The sequence below is a fragment of the Ctenocephalides felis genome, unplaced genomic scaffold, assembly GCF_003426905.1.
Source record: "Ctenocephalides felis isolate EL2017-DRISC unplaced genomic scaffold, ASM342690v1 CF-g0.4_SCAFFOLD_01170, whole genome shotgun sequence".
NCBI classification, from domain to species: Eukaryota; Metazoa; Arthropoda; class Insecta; order Siphonaptera; family Pulicidae; genus Ctenocephalides; species Ctenocephalides felis.
Window position 1 is genome coordinate 40669224 of NW_020537324.1, and position 18865 is coordinate 40688088.

The 18865-nt window shown below is 30.6% G+C and overlaps 1 protein-coding gene across 1 annotated transcript in view; it reads right to left on the reverse strand.

The window, feature by feature from the left end:
* The window catches only part of LOC113366293 (protein FAM76A), a 49013-nt gene extending 34425 nt beyond the window's left edge, over positions 1 to 14588 (reverse strand). The window contains exons 1-2 of the mRNA XM_026607875.1: positions 14334 to 14588; positions 14208 to 14272 (exon numbers count right to left, since the gene is read on the reverse strand). Of these exons, the coding sequence (XP_026463660.1) occupies positions 14208 to 14272; positions 14334 to 14426 (158 nt within the window). The 5' untranslated portion in view covers positions 14427 to 14588. The remainder of the gene's footprint in view (positions 1 to 14207; positions 14273 to 14333) is intronic.
* Between the last annotated feature and the right edge of the window lie 4277 nt (positions 14589 to 18865).

The following is an 18865-nucleotide window of genomic DNA, read 5'->3' on the forward strand; positions in this document are numbered from 1 at the left end:
CGTGGAATGGCTTGCCACTACCCAACACATGTAACCTGGAACGTTCTTTTCTTGAAGAGCTTCCATAATGCAGTTTGACGGTAGGATGACGGTTCTTTCAGTGGCTTATTTCTCTTAAGGAGAAGTACAAGTCGTTGTTGTTTCCACTTTCCGGTAAGAGCCCCTTCTTTCAGGCATGTGTTGTAGACGTCTAGGAATAATGATGGTGCTGCTTTAATGATGGTTTTCAAAGCTATGTTAGGGATTCTATCAAATCCCGAAGCTTTATTATTTCCTACACGGTTACGAGCCTTCATATGTGTGTATGTGTGTGTGTACGGATACCAATTTTTGTCGATGATTTCGAGAACACGGGTCAACCGATTTAAATAATTCAACTAGTGGGGTGTAAGCGTGTATGGTATCGTGATTTGAGGCAAATTGCTGGAACTTCCCGTACCGTAACGAAATGTTCGAGAAATACTGAATGTTTTCAAATAGATTATTATAAATATTGTAACATTGTCTAATATTTATAAGAATTATATAAACTGAATTGCAAAGTTGAAATTATTTGTTTAAAGTATATTAGAACTACAGTCAGAATTAAAAATAAAACCTGAATTATTTTTGATATACAAATTTTTTTTCCAAAATCAATTATTTTGTTATGACAAGCAGAAAGTTCTTAATCATTTAAATCGGACGCTTAGTTCTCTCAAAAACTGCCACTTTTGCACATTTAGCTCCGTATCTTCGAAATGACTGAGTCTGCCTTTGCCAAACACTAATAACCACTTTTCCCCGTCATTACGAACTGAATGTTTTTTGGATCATACAAATCGAAAGATCCGTTCTCTCAAAAACTCGATTTCTATTTTCTGCAATCTTTGCTCTTTATCTTCGTAACTGCTGGACCTGCCTTTGCCAAAAACTAATCAGCACATCTCCTTATCAATAGGAATCGAATGTTTTTTGAACCATTCAAATCAGTTGATCCGTACGCCCGAAAACGTGGGCGAAAAATTGTATCCATACATACATACATACACACACACATCCATTTTTTCTAAAGTATGCCAAAATGTTCAGAAACCTTCAAAAAACGTCGAGAAATGTAAAAATTTTCAATTCCGATTTTCGGCCCATTACAATAACTTACCCTACGGGAAGTTAATAACATATTAAGAGAACATGTTTAGTTTTTTAAACTGAAAATTAAAACTAGTTGGTATTGGTATTTTGCTTTGAAGCAAATTACATGAACTTCCCGATATGTGTAAAAAATCGATTTAATCAATAAAAATAAATTAATTTATGTATGATTAAAAGTATTCCGAGTGGATTCATTACACATAATTGAAAACGAACGAACATGTTAACTCGGAGTATTTTCGAAAAGTCTAATTTAATTTTAACAGTTTTTGATTTTTGAACATCGATTCTGTTTTCCAAATTACAAAGAAGTGGCTCAGCCGATCGCTGCACAAAACTGAGGAATGATGATCCACATCAAAATACATCGATTGGGTTTTAAATTTTTGGAATCGGTTCAGGCGTTTTTGAACAAACGTGCAGATTAGTTTTTGGCGAAGGCAAGCCTAGCCGTTTCGAAGATACGGGACAAAAAGTGCCGAAAACGGTAACTCAGTTTTTCATCGGAGAGTCCGATTTTAATGATTCAAAAAACATTTTATTTGTATTGACAAGGTGAAGAACTGATTAAATTTTTGGGAAAGCTGGTCCAACGGTTATAGACTCTCAATAAAAATAAGTTTAAGTTAACTTTCCGTACCAAATATTATTTTTTTAAAAACGATTAACATTTTTGAAAAAAATTACTTCGAAAAAAATAAATTATTGAGAAACTAGGAATTTGACAAAAAATTCCTTTTTTTGAAAAAAAATGTTTTCTTTATTTTGACATATTTTTTTAATTTAATTTCTATAACTGCATAGAGACCAAATGTCAAAGCGCGTAAGCGCCGCGTCGCCGTCTAACGAATATTATTGGTACGGAACCCATAGGAATGCAAACAAAATTTATACTTATTGTTAAAATCTCTATAAAATATCTGATAATTTGACGTGCATATGTCTAATGATCATTTTTGACCGCCAAATGGCTTTTTTTTTACTTTTTTCATTAGATCTCCGAAACCGCTAGACCTGCCTTTATGAAAATTTGATCAGTTGTTCAATACAAGTAAAATGTTTTTTTAAATTATTACAATAGGACGCTCCGTTCTCTTAAAAACTGAGTTACCGTTTTTGGCACTTTTTGCCCCGTATCTTCGGAACGGCTAGACCTGCCTTCGCCAAAAACTAATCAGCACGTCTCCTTATCAATATGAATCGAATGTTTTTTGAATTATTTAAATCGGTTGATCGGTGTTCCCGAAATCGTCGACGAGAATTTGTATCCGCACATACATACATACACACACACACACACACACACACACACATACATCAATTTTTCCTAAGGTATGCCAAAATGTTCAGAAACCTTTCAAACGTAAAGACATATAAAAATTTTCATTTTCGATTTTTTTGCGACAACTATAACTTGCCCTACGGGAAGTTAAAAAAATGTCATTTGGCAATCAAAAATTTTTATTGCACATATGTACATCAAATTGAGAGATTTTGATAATGTGTACACATTTTGTGTAAGTTTTTCTGGATTCCCTACCAAGATTTTTAATTACGGTACGGGAAGTTTCAGCAATTTGCCTTAAGGCACTACTAGTTTAGCGTAATATCGGTTGTTACTGTATAAATGGAAAATGACAAACATTCTAGATGGAAAAATACTGTAAAAAATTCGAGTGAAAAAAATTCAAATTGTTGCAGTTATTTTGCGTGTCGCGGATTTTGACGCGGCTCGCCGAAATGGCTGTGGTACCGCCATTTTTAATTTTTTTTTTTACAATTATATTTGATTTTGTTACTTTAAAGTACAATAAATAACTATCTTTAATATCATGATTTTAATACTTTTCCTTCCGTCCGAAAAAAATGGAAAAAAACATACTTTTTTACCCCTTAAACAAAAAAAAAATTAAATATTTGAAATTAATTAATTAAAATTGTTTGGAGTAGAATAAACTCAGGGTTTTGCTTAATTGTTTTTAAAACTAAACTTTACATTAACAAGTATGTATCAATATGTATCTATTTTTTTTATTCAATTAATAGTTAAATTTTTTTATTAAGAATGTATTATTTTCATTGATTCGAACACTTTTCTTTCACTATCATAAAAATATTTATATTCTCATATGTGAAAATTAAGCTTGAATAACGATTAATCATTTTCAAATTTAATTAATCCAGATCATCTATTATTTCTTTATTATACCCATAAAATTGAACATTAAATAAATTCAGCCGAAAACTGCTTTAAATCACACTTTTATTTGTTATATTTTTTTGTTACTACAGAATATTCAGCAAAAATTATTTTTTTCTAAAAAATTCGAAAACCGACTAAACCCGGTTTTCTGAAATGTCGGTTTTTGTATAAACCCTAGTTGGAAATCGTGCTGATTAGTTTTTGGTAGAGATTGGCCGCGCCGTTATTTTTTAATGAAGTGTTAAAAGAAAAATTTTCGGCAAAATCGTATGGCCATTTTTTTTCAATCTTCGAGTAGGAAATTCCTCGCTTAATTCTTTTAGATATTTGTTTGGGCAACCTGGTGATTTTTCGTGGTATTTTTTGCTCCTTTATTTTATCATTTTATTAATAATTTTTATTTTTAACTTCCCGAAGGAGAAGTTTGTTTTCATCGAAAAATCCGATTCGCTAATTTTATGTTTTCTCGACGTTTCAAGCCATTCTGAATCGAATGAGACCAAATTTGGAAAAAGTATGTGTGTGTATGTGTGTGTGCGTGTATGTGAACAGATTTTTTGCCGTGAATCTACGTTTTCTCAAAAACGATTGGACCGATTTCAAAAATTTAAAAGCCATTCGATGTATCTCGATGAGGACTAGCGATTAATTTTGCGCGACGATCAGCCAAGCCGTTTCTTTGTAAATAGCAGAAAAGTGAAAAAAATTTCGTCCACGTTTTAGCCCGCAATTCCAAATCGATGTTGAAAATTCAAAAACCGTTCGAAAGATATTGGTTGGGAATCGACCTGATTAGTTTTTGGTAAAGATCGGCCGGGTCGTTTTCTTGTAATAAAGTGTTAAAATAATTTTTAGGCAATTTTTATGATTTTTTTTTTGATAGACACCATGGTCTTCTAGAGATCATACTAAAATATCACGGCCCTACGAGTCATTTAATTTTTAAAATTCGTCAAAGTTTGCAAAAATTAATATCTTTTTTTTGGCGTTTGTCAAAATTAGACTTTTCATCGACGTTTGCTCAAAAAACAACTGAACCGATTTCAGAAATTTAGAAGCCAGGTGATGGATCTCGATGGGGACGATTTGCCGAGCGGTTTCTTTGTAATTTGAAAAAAAAAAGTTAAACATTTCATCCACATTTAAGCTCATACTACCGAATCGATTTTAAAAAATTAAAAACTGTTCGAAAGATATTAGTTAGGCATGATACTGATTAGTTTTAGGTGAAAATCTACCAAGCCGTTTTCTTGTAATTAACTGTTGACAAAAAAAAGCCGATTTATATGGAACTTCTTTTGGCGATAGAACTTACTGAAAGATTAATGCCTTACAACAAGTAGTTTAAATTTAAAAAATCATCAAAGTTTAAGAAAATGAGTAGTTTTTTTACGTTTGTTAAAATTAAAATTAGACGATTTTACTTGATATAACAATTGAGTACTTGGTCTTATTGAACATACTAAACCATTGAAGTCTTACGGAAACCGATTCAATAATAAAAATTATTGATTTTTGAAAATTTCCTTTTGGTAAATACTCCGAGTGAACGTGTTCGTTCGTTTTCATTTATTTGTAATAAATCCACTCGGAATACTTTTAATCACTCATAAATTAATTTATTTTTTATTAATTAAGTCGATTATTAACGCATATCAGGAAGTTCATGTAACTTGCCTCAAGGCAAAATACCAAATTCAACTAATTAAGTCTTTATGTAGAGTGTCATTTGTAAGATACCAGGGTGCGTTCACAATGCTCCCTACAGTTTTCGATTGCGCTCTTTGTATTATTAATTAATATATATTCATAACGAAATTTTTTTCGCTTTTCTGCGATTTATAAAGAAACGGCTTGGCCGATCGTCGCACAAAACTGACAAACAATAGTCCTCATCGAAATACATCGAGTGGCCTTTAAATTGTTGAAATCGACCCAGCCGTTTTCGAGAAAACATCGATTTACGGCCAAAAATCTGTTCACACACACACACACACACACACACATACTTTTTCCAAATTTGGTCTCATTCGATTCAGAATGGCTTGAAACGTCGAGAAAACATAAAATTAGCGATAATCGTCGCACAAAACTGACAAACAATAGTCCTCATCGAGATACATCGAGTGGCCTTTAAATTTTTGAAATCGGCCCAGCCGTTAAAATTATCGCTAATTTTATGTTTTCTCGACGTTTCAAGCCATTCTGAATCGAATGAGACCAAATTTGGAAAAAGTATGTGTGTGTGTGTGTGTGTGTATGTGAACAGATTTTTGGCCGTAAGTCGACGTTTTCTCGAAAACGGCTGGGCCGATTTCAAAAATTTAAAGGCCACTCGATGTATCTCGATGAGGACTATTGTTTGTCAGTTTTGTGCGACGATCGGCCAAGCCGTTTCTTTATAAATCGCAGAAAAGCGAAAAAATTTTCGTCTACGTTTTAGCCCGCAATTCTGAATCGATTTTGAAAATTCAAAAACCGTCCGAAAGATATTGGTTGGAAATCGTGCTGATTAGTTTTTGGTAGAGATCGGCCGGGCCGTTTTCTTGTAATAAAGTTTTTTAAAAAAAAATTTCGACGATTTTTATGATTATTTTTTTGGCGGTAGATACCATAGTCTTCTAGATCAGAGGTCGGCAAGCTTTTAACTATGGTGTGCCAAGCCACTCATATCAATATGATTCAGGGTGCCGCCTTAATTCTAAAATTAAGGCGGCCACAAATTAGGTTTTAGGGGAGAAGAATTATAACCAAATTTGTCTTTTAAACATATTTATTAACAAATAACAACATTCTACCATAAACTAAACAATTTTAATGCGAACCTTGTTCCTGCACATGTTTGCTTAACATTTCAATATATGGGGTATAATTTGTAACTTATATTAATTTTACATAAGATTCTGAATGTTTAGTTGTTAAACGACTTCTTTGTGAACTCAATATGTTTCATGTGAGAAAAAATTTGTTCACAGAATTATGTGGAACCAAAAGTTGAAAGAAGAGCGCATGCAATTTTCTTTAAACAATTAAATCTTTCCGGCAATGTCATCCAACAATTTAATATGGCTGTCGATTTTTCCATAGAGTCATCTTCCAGATTTTTTCGTAATTCCTTAAATTTTGTTTTCCATAATTCTGAAGATTTTAGTTCGATAATTTCTATTTCAAAATTATCATTGATAATGTATCGAGTTTGATAAATATATCGAGGCGAAGTGATTTTTAAATAAAAGAAAAACTTAAAAATAAATAAATTTAAAATAAATATGAACATAATAGATAAATTACACAGGCCAACAAAAAAAAGTTTTTTTTTTGGTGCCTCAAATGTTAGAGCTGATTCTTACAGTATTTTTTGCGCTGATTTCAAATCTGCAAACCATTTTTTTGTATCAGCTCTAGTTTTTGAGATACAAAGAAGTTGCCGAAACCAGGTCCATTCGAGGTCGTCACGGAAAAGAACTTTTCACAGTGTCAACTAATGTCCCAACTAAACCGAATGGGTCTTGTAAGTTTGTATGTACGAGTAGTCATATCTCATTAAAATAACATTCGGAATTGTATTACTCTTCTGTACTTTCGTTCCTTATATTAGGTGCGCAACTAAGTTCTCGCTGTTTGTCAGTATATGGCTCTATCAGTAAGGGTTGGTCGATTTTGACAAATCCAAAACGTCTTGAAGCAAGCTTAGAGTAAGTAAACAAACTGCTGCGACACATAATTGATTTCGTTTTTGCATTATATACTTCTGGTTAAGTGAATATGTCCAATTTTATGCCAAACAATCGTTATTTGCGAGGAGTGTTGATTTTCGTCTTCTATTCAAAAAAAACGGGAACTCAAGTGCATCGAGACCTACGGAAATGTTGCTCTGAGCGAAACAACATGCCGTGAAGGGTTTTGTCGCTTCAAAAATGGTGATTTTGATGTTGACGACCACCCTCGTGAAAGAAGGCCAAAACCTTCAAAAACGCTAAATTGAAGGCCTTGTTCGAAGAGGATTTGTGCCAAACTCAAGAAGATCTTGCTTTAGAATTAGGAGTTACCCATCAAACCATTTCCAAGCTATAGCATGCGTCGGGGGTGATTTAGAAGCAAGAAACTTCGGATTCTTGTGAGTTGAAGCCAAGAGACGTCGAGCGTCGTTTTTTCGCCTGTAAACAACTGATCCAGCGGCGAGAAAAGAAGAGGTTCTTCATCACATCGTGACAGGTGATAAAAAATGAATACATTACAGCAATCCAAAGACGAGAAAATCTCGGTTTGGCCGAATATTCATTGCGAAGGTTATGCTCTACATATGGTGGGACCAGGTCGGTGTTATTTGTTATGAGCTGTTGAAACCGAGTGAAACCATCACTGGAGAACTGTATCGAACTCAATTGATGCATTTTTTTATAATAAAGTTACATTTTCATCGAAAAAACAGCGGGAACTTAGTTGCGCACCTAATATCGTAAAATATATCATATATATCGTATCTTGAAAACTAAAGCTCATAGAAAAAAAACAATGTCATTTTTGAAATCAGCGCCCCAAATATACTTAAAAACAGCATTAAAATCGTTTGCACCATTTTCTTTGTTGACCTGTGTTATTATTTTATGAGGAAGGAAAATATAGGCACATAAGCTTCAAAGTCTCTGCATCTTCTGGAAAATAATATTTAAGTGCTTCAACGTAGGTTGAATTACATTAGCGAGCTACGTTAGATTATCTACCGTAGGGTAGTTATAGTAATGGGCCGAAAATCGAAAATGAATTTTTTTGCATTTCTCGACGTTTTGAAGGTTTCTGAATATTTTGGCATACCTAAGAAAAAATTGATGTGTATGTGTATGTTTTGTGTGTCCTCATTTTTAGTTTACGTTTTCGGGCGCACGGATTAACCGATTTGAATGGTTCAAAAAACATTCGATTTCTATTGATAGAGAAATATGCTGATTAGTTTTTGGCAAAGGCAGGTCCACGCATTGCGGAGATAAAGAGCAAAGAGTGAAGAAAATAGAAATCCAGTTTTTGAGAGAACGGAGTATATTTGAATTATCTAAAAAACATTCAATTTGTAATTATTGGTAGAAGTGGTTATTAGTTTTTGGCAAAGGCAGTCCCAGCCATTTCGAAGATACAGAGCTAAATATACAAAAAATTGCAGTTTTTGAGAGATATGAGCATCCGAATCGAATGATTCAAAAAACTTTCTGCTTGTGTGGACAAAACAATTGCTTTTGGAAAAAAAATCATTTTATTTTATATCGACGATAATTCAGATTTCAATTTCAATTCTAGCTAAAGTTTTAAAGCTCATTTATATACTTTAAATGAATTTACTCAAATTGACTTTTTGATTCAGTTCATATAATTCTTATAAATATTAGACAATGTTACAGTATTTATAATAATCTATTTGAAAACATTTAATATTCCTGGATCATTTCGTTACGGTACGGAAGGTTCCAGCAATTTGCCTTAAGGCACGATGCCATACACCACTAGTTTAAAAATCACTTTGTCTTGATATATTTGCGATTTCCCTGATTACTTTGCAGAGTAGCATTCAGAACCCCGTCGCGTGCCAAGCCTGGCAACGCAACGGAGTTAATGTGTTCGTTCGTTTGTTTGCAATGATGTGTAATAAATCCACTCGGAATACTTATAATCACTCATAAATTAATTTATTTTTCATTGATTAAGTTGATTATTTACACATTTCGGGAAGTTCATGTAACTTGCCTCAAGGCAAAATACCAATACCAACTAGTTTTTATATTTGAATTGCTTGCGCACGCCCATAGCTCAATTCTAATTATTGTTTTATATAAAAGGAATTCGTTGTCATTACACATATTTGAATTCCTGCCAATTAATCAATACAACTCTTTAAACTTCTTCTCCATCTATTTTCTTTTCATTTTGATGTGCGTTGATTTTGATGTGAATTTTCTATCCAGATGAATCCCATGGTCTAACGTCCCAATATTTTACGCTCTCAAATTTCTATGTTGTTAGTATTTTTACGCTTGGGCAGTCCAGGGTTCTTGTTATGTAGGTTATATGACTAGATTTTGTTTCATTTATTTTTATCTTCCACTTATTGAGCCACTTTTCAAATTCCGAGACTACTGTATCTACTAAAACACTCATTTGTCCTTTATTTTTGTTTTTTGAATTACTGTCGTGTTCTTTTAAACGTTTAATAAGGTTTGGTCCTGTTCCGCCAATATAGGTAGAATTGCAGCTATTGCAAGAGATCTTATAGACCACATTGGATATTCGTTTGAACTAGTGCGCGGCTTCAAATTTGAGAAAAGGAAATTAAGCGTTAAATCGACGTTGCATACTAAACGAAGATTTGCGTTATAAAAAAGTTTTTTCCATAAAGGATAAAGGATCCTTAATATAAGGCAGGCAAATTGTACCTTCAAAATCATTATCCATTGTGGAAGTTAAGCTCAGGTTGGGGTTAATTATTTTGTTTTTTAAAATAGTGAGTCTATTGTTTTTGACGGATTTTATAAGATGTGGGGGTTAGTCGTGCATGAGGGTTTTGAAAATTAGATCTAAGTTGAAGTTACAAAATTGTTTGTCAGAAAGGAGAATATCATAGTCTACTAGATTAATGATAGTTCCTACTTTCATACTAAAGGGGTGGTAGAAGTGAAAATTTAAATACCTACCGGACCAAGTAGGTTTCTGGTACCAGTTAGTGAGAATGCGATTATCTATGTTTTTAATAATTCTGACACCTAAAAAGCGAATGGAGTTATCTGGTTCTTATTCGAAAGTGACTGAATATGTTTATTAAAAGAATTGAAAGAGTGGAGCAATAAGTCAAAATTTTGAGGGGGGATACAAGTAATAATGTCATCAACATATTTGTAATAGAAATAAGCGTCTATGTTGATGGAATTAAAAACTCTGGTTTCTAAGTGCTGTAACGATAATTCCGCTAGGGCTGGGGAAATAGAGAAGCCCATGGCGGTGCCAAAAATTTGAAGATAAAAATGGTCATTAAATTCAAAATAGGTGTTTGTGATTAAGAACTTGACAGATTCTAAAAACCAATGTAATGAAAGTGTAGTATGACAAGAAATTTCATCCCATCTATCTGTTATAGAATCTAACAATAATTGTACGGGGACGTTGGTGAATAAGGAAACAACACCTACACTCGCTAATAAAGTTAGCGCCCTCTAAAAAATTAATCATATATCTTCAAGGGCAATACATCAAATGAAAGGCAAAGATTTAGAAGTTAATCTTTAAGTTTTTCCAAACGCTTAGACATAGGATTTTATGTCATCATCAGTGGATCTACAGAATGAACATTGAAAAATTAATATGAACTAGGAAAAAATGACAGAAATTGGAAAAAGAACTATAGATATAAGTAATATAATTATAACAATAACAATTATAACTAAACAGATAGACAAACAAAAGAAATGATAAGTAGAAAGAAATATATATAAACATACAAAGGCGTAATACATATACATAAATATACACATAAACAGACATATATATGATATACATTTACAAACACGTACACATATACATATATATATATATATACATATATATATATATATACATATATACATAATACATATATATAAATATATACATACGGACATACACACACATATATATATACACAAATAAATATATATACATATATATATATATATATACATACATATATATACATATATATATACATACACATATTCATATATATACATACATACATACAATACAGACATATACACATATATAAACATAAAAGTAACTTACATAAATATGGTCTTACATCAGTAGCTAGCGCATGGCACATAATTTTGCACTATCATATATACACTAACTAGTGACTCATGGCATTGTGCCTTAAGACAAATTACTGAAACATCCCGTACTGAAAATTACATTTTTAAAGAGCTTTTTTTTGAAAAATGAAAAAAGACTTTTAAAACACATTTTTTGTATTTTGAAATTTTAGCAATCGCGCTGCGTAGCTGTTTCAGAGAAGTAATATCGAAACTCAATGTTGAAAATCTACATATATTCAAGCAAATTCATAAAGAAGAAATGTCCATTTTATATAGCTGTATAACATTCGGGGTAAAACGTTAAAATGGCTGTACGAATTGGTCCAGTCTTAGTTGCATAATTTTATATTCATTAGTATTTATAAAACATTTTCTAGATTATATAATTATTTTATTTAGATTATATAATTAATTTATTTAGATTATTTAAAATAAAAACCTAAACTTGGAGTCGATCAAAGGGGACATTTTGTCGAATAACTTATTCCCAGATATAACAGACCACTACTTAAATAAGAAGTTTTGGTTGATAATATAACTTTTGGAACACACATCTGTAAAAATGTCAATGCACTAATTACAAGTTCTCTGGAATAAAATATTTTGAAAAATGATTATAATGCTCGCATTCAATTAAATGTATGAACAGTTCGGGTACTAGAACAAGTATAGCAGAAAAATGAGTATAATTCTGAAAGAATTCCTTTCAAAAGATATGTCAAAATCCATGCATTTTAGACACAGTCAGGTATCATTCATGTTTTATTAAATCACTCTACAAATTGAAAAAGGTGAAGAACTTCAACACTCATTGGATGATGCAATGTAAAATATAATTCAATAATGGTTATTTTCCACTAATTTTGAAGAATAAACTGGAAAAAATTTCTATGAATTTATCGAAGAATGGATAGTAATATATGAAGATCTGGGGTTAATAAGATCCACCACCAATATCTCAAAAACCAGTAAAGTTTAGCATTGTTCAACAACAATATTTGAAATTAGAGGGGAAAAGATGTATAACCAGCTATAACCTTGATTCTTATGACTTTGCTATCAGGAGATAAACGGTAATCTTTGAAAATCCATAACAAAAGTATTTCCTTTTGTTGTTAGTTTTTTGGGTTGTAAGCACTGTGATTTAGTTCACGAGACCTTAATATAAATTTTAACTATTTAATTGTTTTATAAAATGTAATGTTAATTTTGAGTGGGATTCAACAGTTTTCTTTATATAACCACTTTAAAAACTTACATCTGTGAGGGACAAAAATGACCAACTGAACATTGACCATGGCTAAAGACTAAAAAAGACTTGGATTGAATGATACCATATTTTTATAGAAAGTGTATAAAACTTCCAGTTTGATTGTATTAACAAAATATGGTCAAACGAATATTATTATTATGAATTATATAATTTATTATTATACAAGTAGACTTTGGAGTTTATTGTGTTTATAATACCTCATTGTCTGTACCATTCAAACTATACATCCTTACACTCCTAAAATAAAGTATTCTTTTTTTTATGCTTTAGAAGTTGCTTAGAAATACCTAACTTAGCAAAACAACGTTTGCCGGGTGAGCTAGTTATATATAAAATTCTTCTGTAGTGATGTATGTATATATACTCCTCCTAAACAATTATTCGGATCTTGATAAATCTTTCTGAAGTTTGTTAAGGGAATTTTTTAGGATGTATGTGATTATAAGAACTAGTAATATTATAGAAATAAATGGAAAAAAATTGCAAAAAACATATCATTTTTGACATTGAAAACATTTTGATACATAAAAATTGTCATCTGCCAAAAATGTCAATTCACTTGAAATTTATATGAAAAATGTAATATCTACAATATTATTGCCGAAAACTAGCTGAGATGCGCCAGAAATTAAAACAATATAAGATACAATACATGTTTATGAAATTATATAATTTAGTTTAACAAATAACACAATATGTCCAAAAATGCATATTCATTTTTTTTTAAAATTATTCATGTTATATTTTGCTTTACTTTTTATATAAATACAAAAGAATATTTCTACTTATTGAGAAAATGAATTAGAATTTTGTTTCATGTGTCAAAAATTCATTTGTTTCATCATGATCTTAGATTGTATAGTGCCAATGTAAACTAAATTTTACAAATTAATTCACCTAAGATTTTAAGTAAAATAATGTTTATTAAATTATTAGTAAAAAAAATGTAATTTAGAAATTGTATTTTCCAAAAAGCAACTGATATAGGGTATGTCATTATAAAAATTATAGACTATTATATATTATATAAATTGGAAATAACAAAAGTGATATTGTTCTTTTACCGTAGATATTATTTATTCTTTCTGAATTTCTTATACTGATCAAAAAACTACAGTTTCCAATTTGTATATAGCTTATGCTATTTATATAAGGCCATAAATGGAAGGACATTAAATAGAATATTAAAAAGTATAGAATAGGATATTAAAAAATTTGGAACTTAAATTGTAGACGTGAGTACAAAACAACATCTGCAGGATTATCTACTATATATATATATATATATATATATATATATATATATATATATATATGTGTGTGTGTGTGTGTCCTATATATATATATATATATATATACTGTGTTAATGTGTGGTTAATTTAGGGAAAGTTAAACAAAAAATTAAAAGTTACTGCTATAGTTCAAAACCACAAGTATGGAATATGTCATAATACAAACTGGTACATATTCAAATTCACTATCAATATAACGACTACCTAATAATTTTCTTAGATTGATAATAGTGTTTATCCTCTGTGATGCTTGCTGTGTGAACTGTTTGTGCCATTAAAATGGCAGATTATAAAACATCAAACTAGAAGAAACAAACTCACTTATTGCAAACCGGCATTCATATATAAATATTATGTGTTAATAAATACAAAGTCCTTTCTTACTAAATGGAAAAATTATATACACTTAAAATTATATATATATATATATATATATATATATATATATATATATATATATACGAAAGACCTACTTCGTTTGTTGAAATTCTGATCTGCAATACGTGCATTTCACAACAGGAAAAGATCCTCGACACTCCTAAAAGTAAGAATGACATTTTAAATCATGTGTAGATAATTTAAGTACATAAATCTTTTACCTTACAAAGCTGCTGAACTGATGATAATTCTTCAAATGGATGTCTTGAAAAACACCGGGAACAGGCAAATAATAAAGCGTTATTAACACTCATCGTTCTTTCAATTTCACTATTTGCTAACAAATTATATTATTTTACTATTAATACTATAGTGCAAAGTATTTTTTCATTGCAAAAATTATTTAAAATAGATCATCTTGAACATTCAAAAATAACTTTGCGATTAAGTCAATTATCACAGGTAAAAGTAATAAAATTATTAGTTAAAACATTATCAATGTATGCCAATCAAGCAAAACAACTTTCATAGACTAACATAACAAGCATAGAGAGTAGCAAACAAAGATTTCATCCTTCAAAATGATTTTCATCGCATGGTCGGTCATCATCTATGCTCTTCTTTTATCTATGCATCTATCGCTTTCATCGTTCGACTTGGCGCTGTGAGTGTCACATAAGTACGCTCGTAGCATCATCGTAGGATGCTCGTAGCCATAGACCATAGATAAGTAAACATAACTAGATCGCTATCTGAGGCCATTTGACATTACCGCCATTTTAATATTTTTAGCGATCTAAAGGAGGCAGCACTTGTTCAGTATATAAATCAACCGCTGGTATTATTCCTAGATATGGTTCGCATACGTAATTCAAAATAAGAAAACCTAAATAATTTCTTATATTGGAAATGAGAAAAAAAATATACGAAGTACAAAATATATTTTCAAATATATCACAAACATTTTTACATAACAATTAAAATTTTTAAAATGTAATAATCATTATATACACAATAATAAGTATTATAATTTTACATTTATAAATAACTAAAAAAAGTATTCACAATGGTATGATAAATTTACAAGGAACGATCAATATGATTTACTTAATGATCAATAATATATAACAGAGATTGTGTAGTTCGGAATAACAAATTCAGAAGGAATCACAAATAATGCAAAAATTTAAAAAGTTAAAAAGAACAAATAACTTGTTAAAAAGTACAAATACTTCATAAACAAAAAATCATAAGAACATAATATAATAATATTATAAATAATATTTATATATATATAATATATTGATATCAAAATTGAGAGTAAACTGAATTCCTAGGATTAAAATTCATTTACGAGACATTCTTCTTTATTAACTCTGCATTTAATAGTTATTTTGCTATCTAATCAATCATTAATAAAGCTGCATTTGACGAAATCTTTGAATAGATTCTATATGAATGTTTTTTTAAACATTACATTCAACCGTGTCATGATCATGATGAAAACGTTATCATCAAAATTGCCATAAAAGATCAAAAAGTATCAACATTGTGTTTACTACGAACAGAAAAAAGTTTTATGCACGTGCAATTGTTCATCTACATCAACAATAAGAGATTTTAAATCAGAACTATTAACCCCACCTTCAGAAAAGTAAAAAGCAACTGGTTGCTTCCAACGATTCTTCACTCCTTTAATCATGAAAACAAGTGCATGATCCGGAAATAAACATTTTCTGCCATTTGCTAACTCTACAAAACCAACAATGTGATCCTTTTTACGATCATATGACAATTCTGAAGATAGTGATATTTCATCAAACATCAAAACACAGTATTTGCTACTCTCATACTTTTTATGAGAAATAGCTGAAATTAATGTATTAAAAAGACACTCATTTATACCGCTATACAAAGGTATCTCTGAAAGCAACTTTCTCAATGTTTGAGGAGATGGCAAAATAAATATTTGTCTCCAAAAGTAGTAAGCCTTTGGAGACTTTTTATACAAACTTAAAGCAAGAATTTTGTCCTCGTCTGTGAATTTTCTTCCTTTCGGTCTTTTAGTATGCTCTCTTAATTGAGACAATATAAAATTTCTTGCCCTTACATTTCGTGTTTCCGGAATATTTGAAAACTTTTCAGAACATTGTATACTTTGTTGCAATTTATCCCTTAAATTATTACATTGTTTGTTAATTCTTCTTATCTCCCAGAACAAAATTTTTGATGTATCATACATTTTACACCTCCTGGTGTAAAGCAACGAACAGAGTTAAAGCACTTCTACGTTTAATCAGTGAATACTGAAGCAATTTGCAGTTACCTCCTAGGACATCTATTAAATATAATAACATGTTGTAATATCACAATTGATTAATTAATTATTATTGCTGTAATTAATATAAAAAAATACCTTTCCGGAAAACTGGTGTCAGAATAGGTGACTGTTTTAACCCGCACTTGACAATCTTAGGGGTACTGCAAAAATCTTTTCTGAGGTTTTTAGGTCTCCATCTCCTAACTGAAAATATAAGATTAATTTGTCAGTAATTTTCTGCAAAAAGTATGTGTTCCATAAGTAAGTTCCATAATGCTCAAAGAAGCTATCAAAGAAGCTAACAAAGGAAGCATATTAATGTATAAATTATTAAAAAAAAGGTAGAGTACCTGAGTTAAGTGAGCAACAATATCATGTAAAATTAATGTCTAAACAACTTGTATTTATCTACCTGAGATGGGATTAATATTCTTTGACAATCGGTATGTCTATGCTTTCACATTACATTTGCGAATCGACACACCAAGTCTCTAAAATAATATAAGTTTTTTAAAATCTAACTATCAAATACATATATAAATTTTATTATTATTCTTACGGAATCTATGTTTATCCAGGAGACAATTCTCTTCTAGGTAAGGATTCCCAACAAATCGGTAGGGCATTAATTTTCAAATTTGTCTTCGAACTTTTTGGCAAATTTTCAACTTTACAAACATTTGTAAAGTGCGCGTCACAGACATAACAACGTTTGCCACAATATAATGGAGTTAAATCGTCCATTAAAGGATTATTAGACCTCTGCACCCAAATTGAAAACATCTAAAACATTTTCATTATATTTTTATTATACAAATTTATTATATAAACACAATACATCATTATATACATACCTGATCATTAGATGCCGGAAAGACATGCAACTTTATATTATTTCTGGAGTTACCACAATTTGTTTCACTGCACTTTGCCATATTAATTTGATAATAATTCCTTGAACACAATTTATTATAAACAAAATACTTCACAACGTAAATAAATGCTTCACTACGGCTTCACTATATAAGAAGGTAAAATGGCGATTAATTTCAGCTCAGCCATCTATTTTCTTTTCGATTAATGAGATTGATACAAGTAGCGACATCTTTTTTTCGCTAAAAATATTAATCCTCGCCAAAACAGTGTAACGAGCATTTGTTCGGAGATAACTCCCCATGCCATAGACCTTATACAATACATGGACTGCTAGTTGAGCGCATAAAAAGTGTCAAAAGATGTTCTATGGTATGAGGGCATACGAGGGTAATTTCGCGGCCGAGATATGTCAAATACGAACACGAGCTTTACCGAGATTAGTCGAATGCTCTCGATCGCTTAAATGTTACAGTTACTTGGGTTCACGTGATGTTTGATCGCTCGGGTTTTTAAACTATAAGAGGATAAATATATACCTGTTGTAAAATTGTTAAAAGTAAAATGTCTTCTAAAATGTGTTAGGTAAGGTGCCTGATTGCAGTAAAACCTGTTTTGTGCTGTTCTGTATGCTTCGCAAGTATTCCGGGAAATTCGACATTGATCGATATAAAAAATCGAGGATATCTTTCATATCCTTCCGAAGAAATGTTTAATTTATGTTTATATATAGAAAGCCTAATTCAAAATTCTTTAAATTTAATGTTTTTTAGATCAAGTTATTTCCAGCAATTTGTCCAGCATTATCATGACCTTATCAACTTTGTCGCAAAAATTTACTTAACAATTAGAATGCACCATGAAGAAAGAAAGAAAAGCAAAGTTGATAAATATGTACTCCGCTTTCATACGAAAATTGTGCTTTTTAAACACCAATAATAAATATATTACATTTAAACAAATATTTCATTATTGCTTTCTAATTTCCCATAATAGCTCTAGCCAACTGTCCTTATTTTCAGTGAATTTTATAATATGTAAAATATTGTTTTAATTTTTTTTCTAATTTCCCTTAAACACTTTGTATAACTAAAATAAATAAATTAATAAATAAATAGTTCATTACATTCATTAGTTCAACATAAATTGTATATTATATAATATTTTGCCAACAATTTCGAACACACGGACTTTCATTTGACGTTTAAGCGATCCAGTTTGACATATCTCGGCCGCGAAATTACCCTTGTATGCCCTCATAACATAGAACATCTTTTGACACTTTTTTACTTGAGAAATGTATGGGGACTAGCAGTCCATGAAATTGTATAAGGTCTATGCTCGTAGCACATATTTTGCGCTCACATATGCTCACGCCACAGAGGTAGGGCAGCGTGAGCGTGAGCGTCAGTTGTTTTTACTATCTGTCATTTCATTTATTTATTAATTGTCAAATTCTTTATAATCCCGCAAAAATGGCAAGCTGTATATCACAATTATTTTTTAATATTAATATTAATATTGATTAATTTTAAATTTAATTAATTTTAAATAATTTAA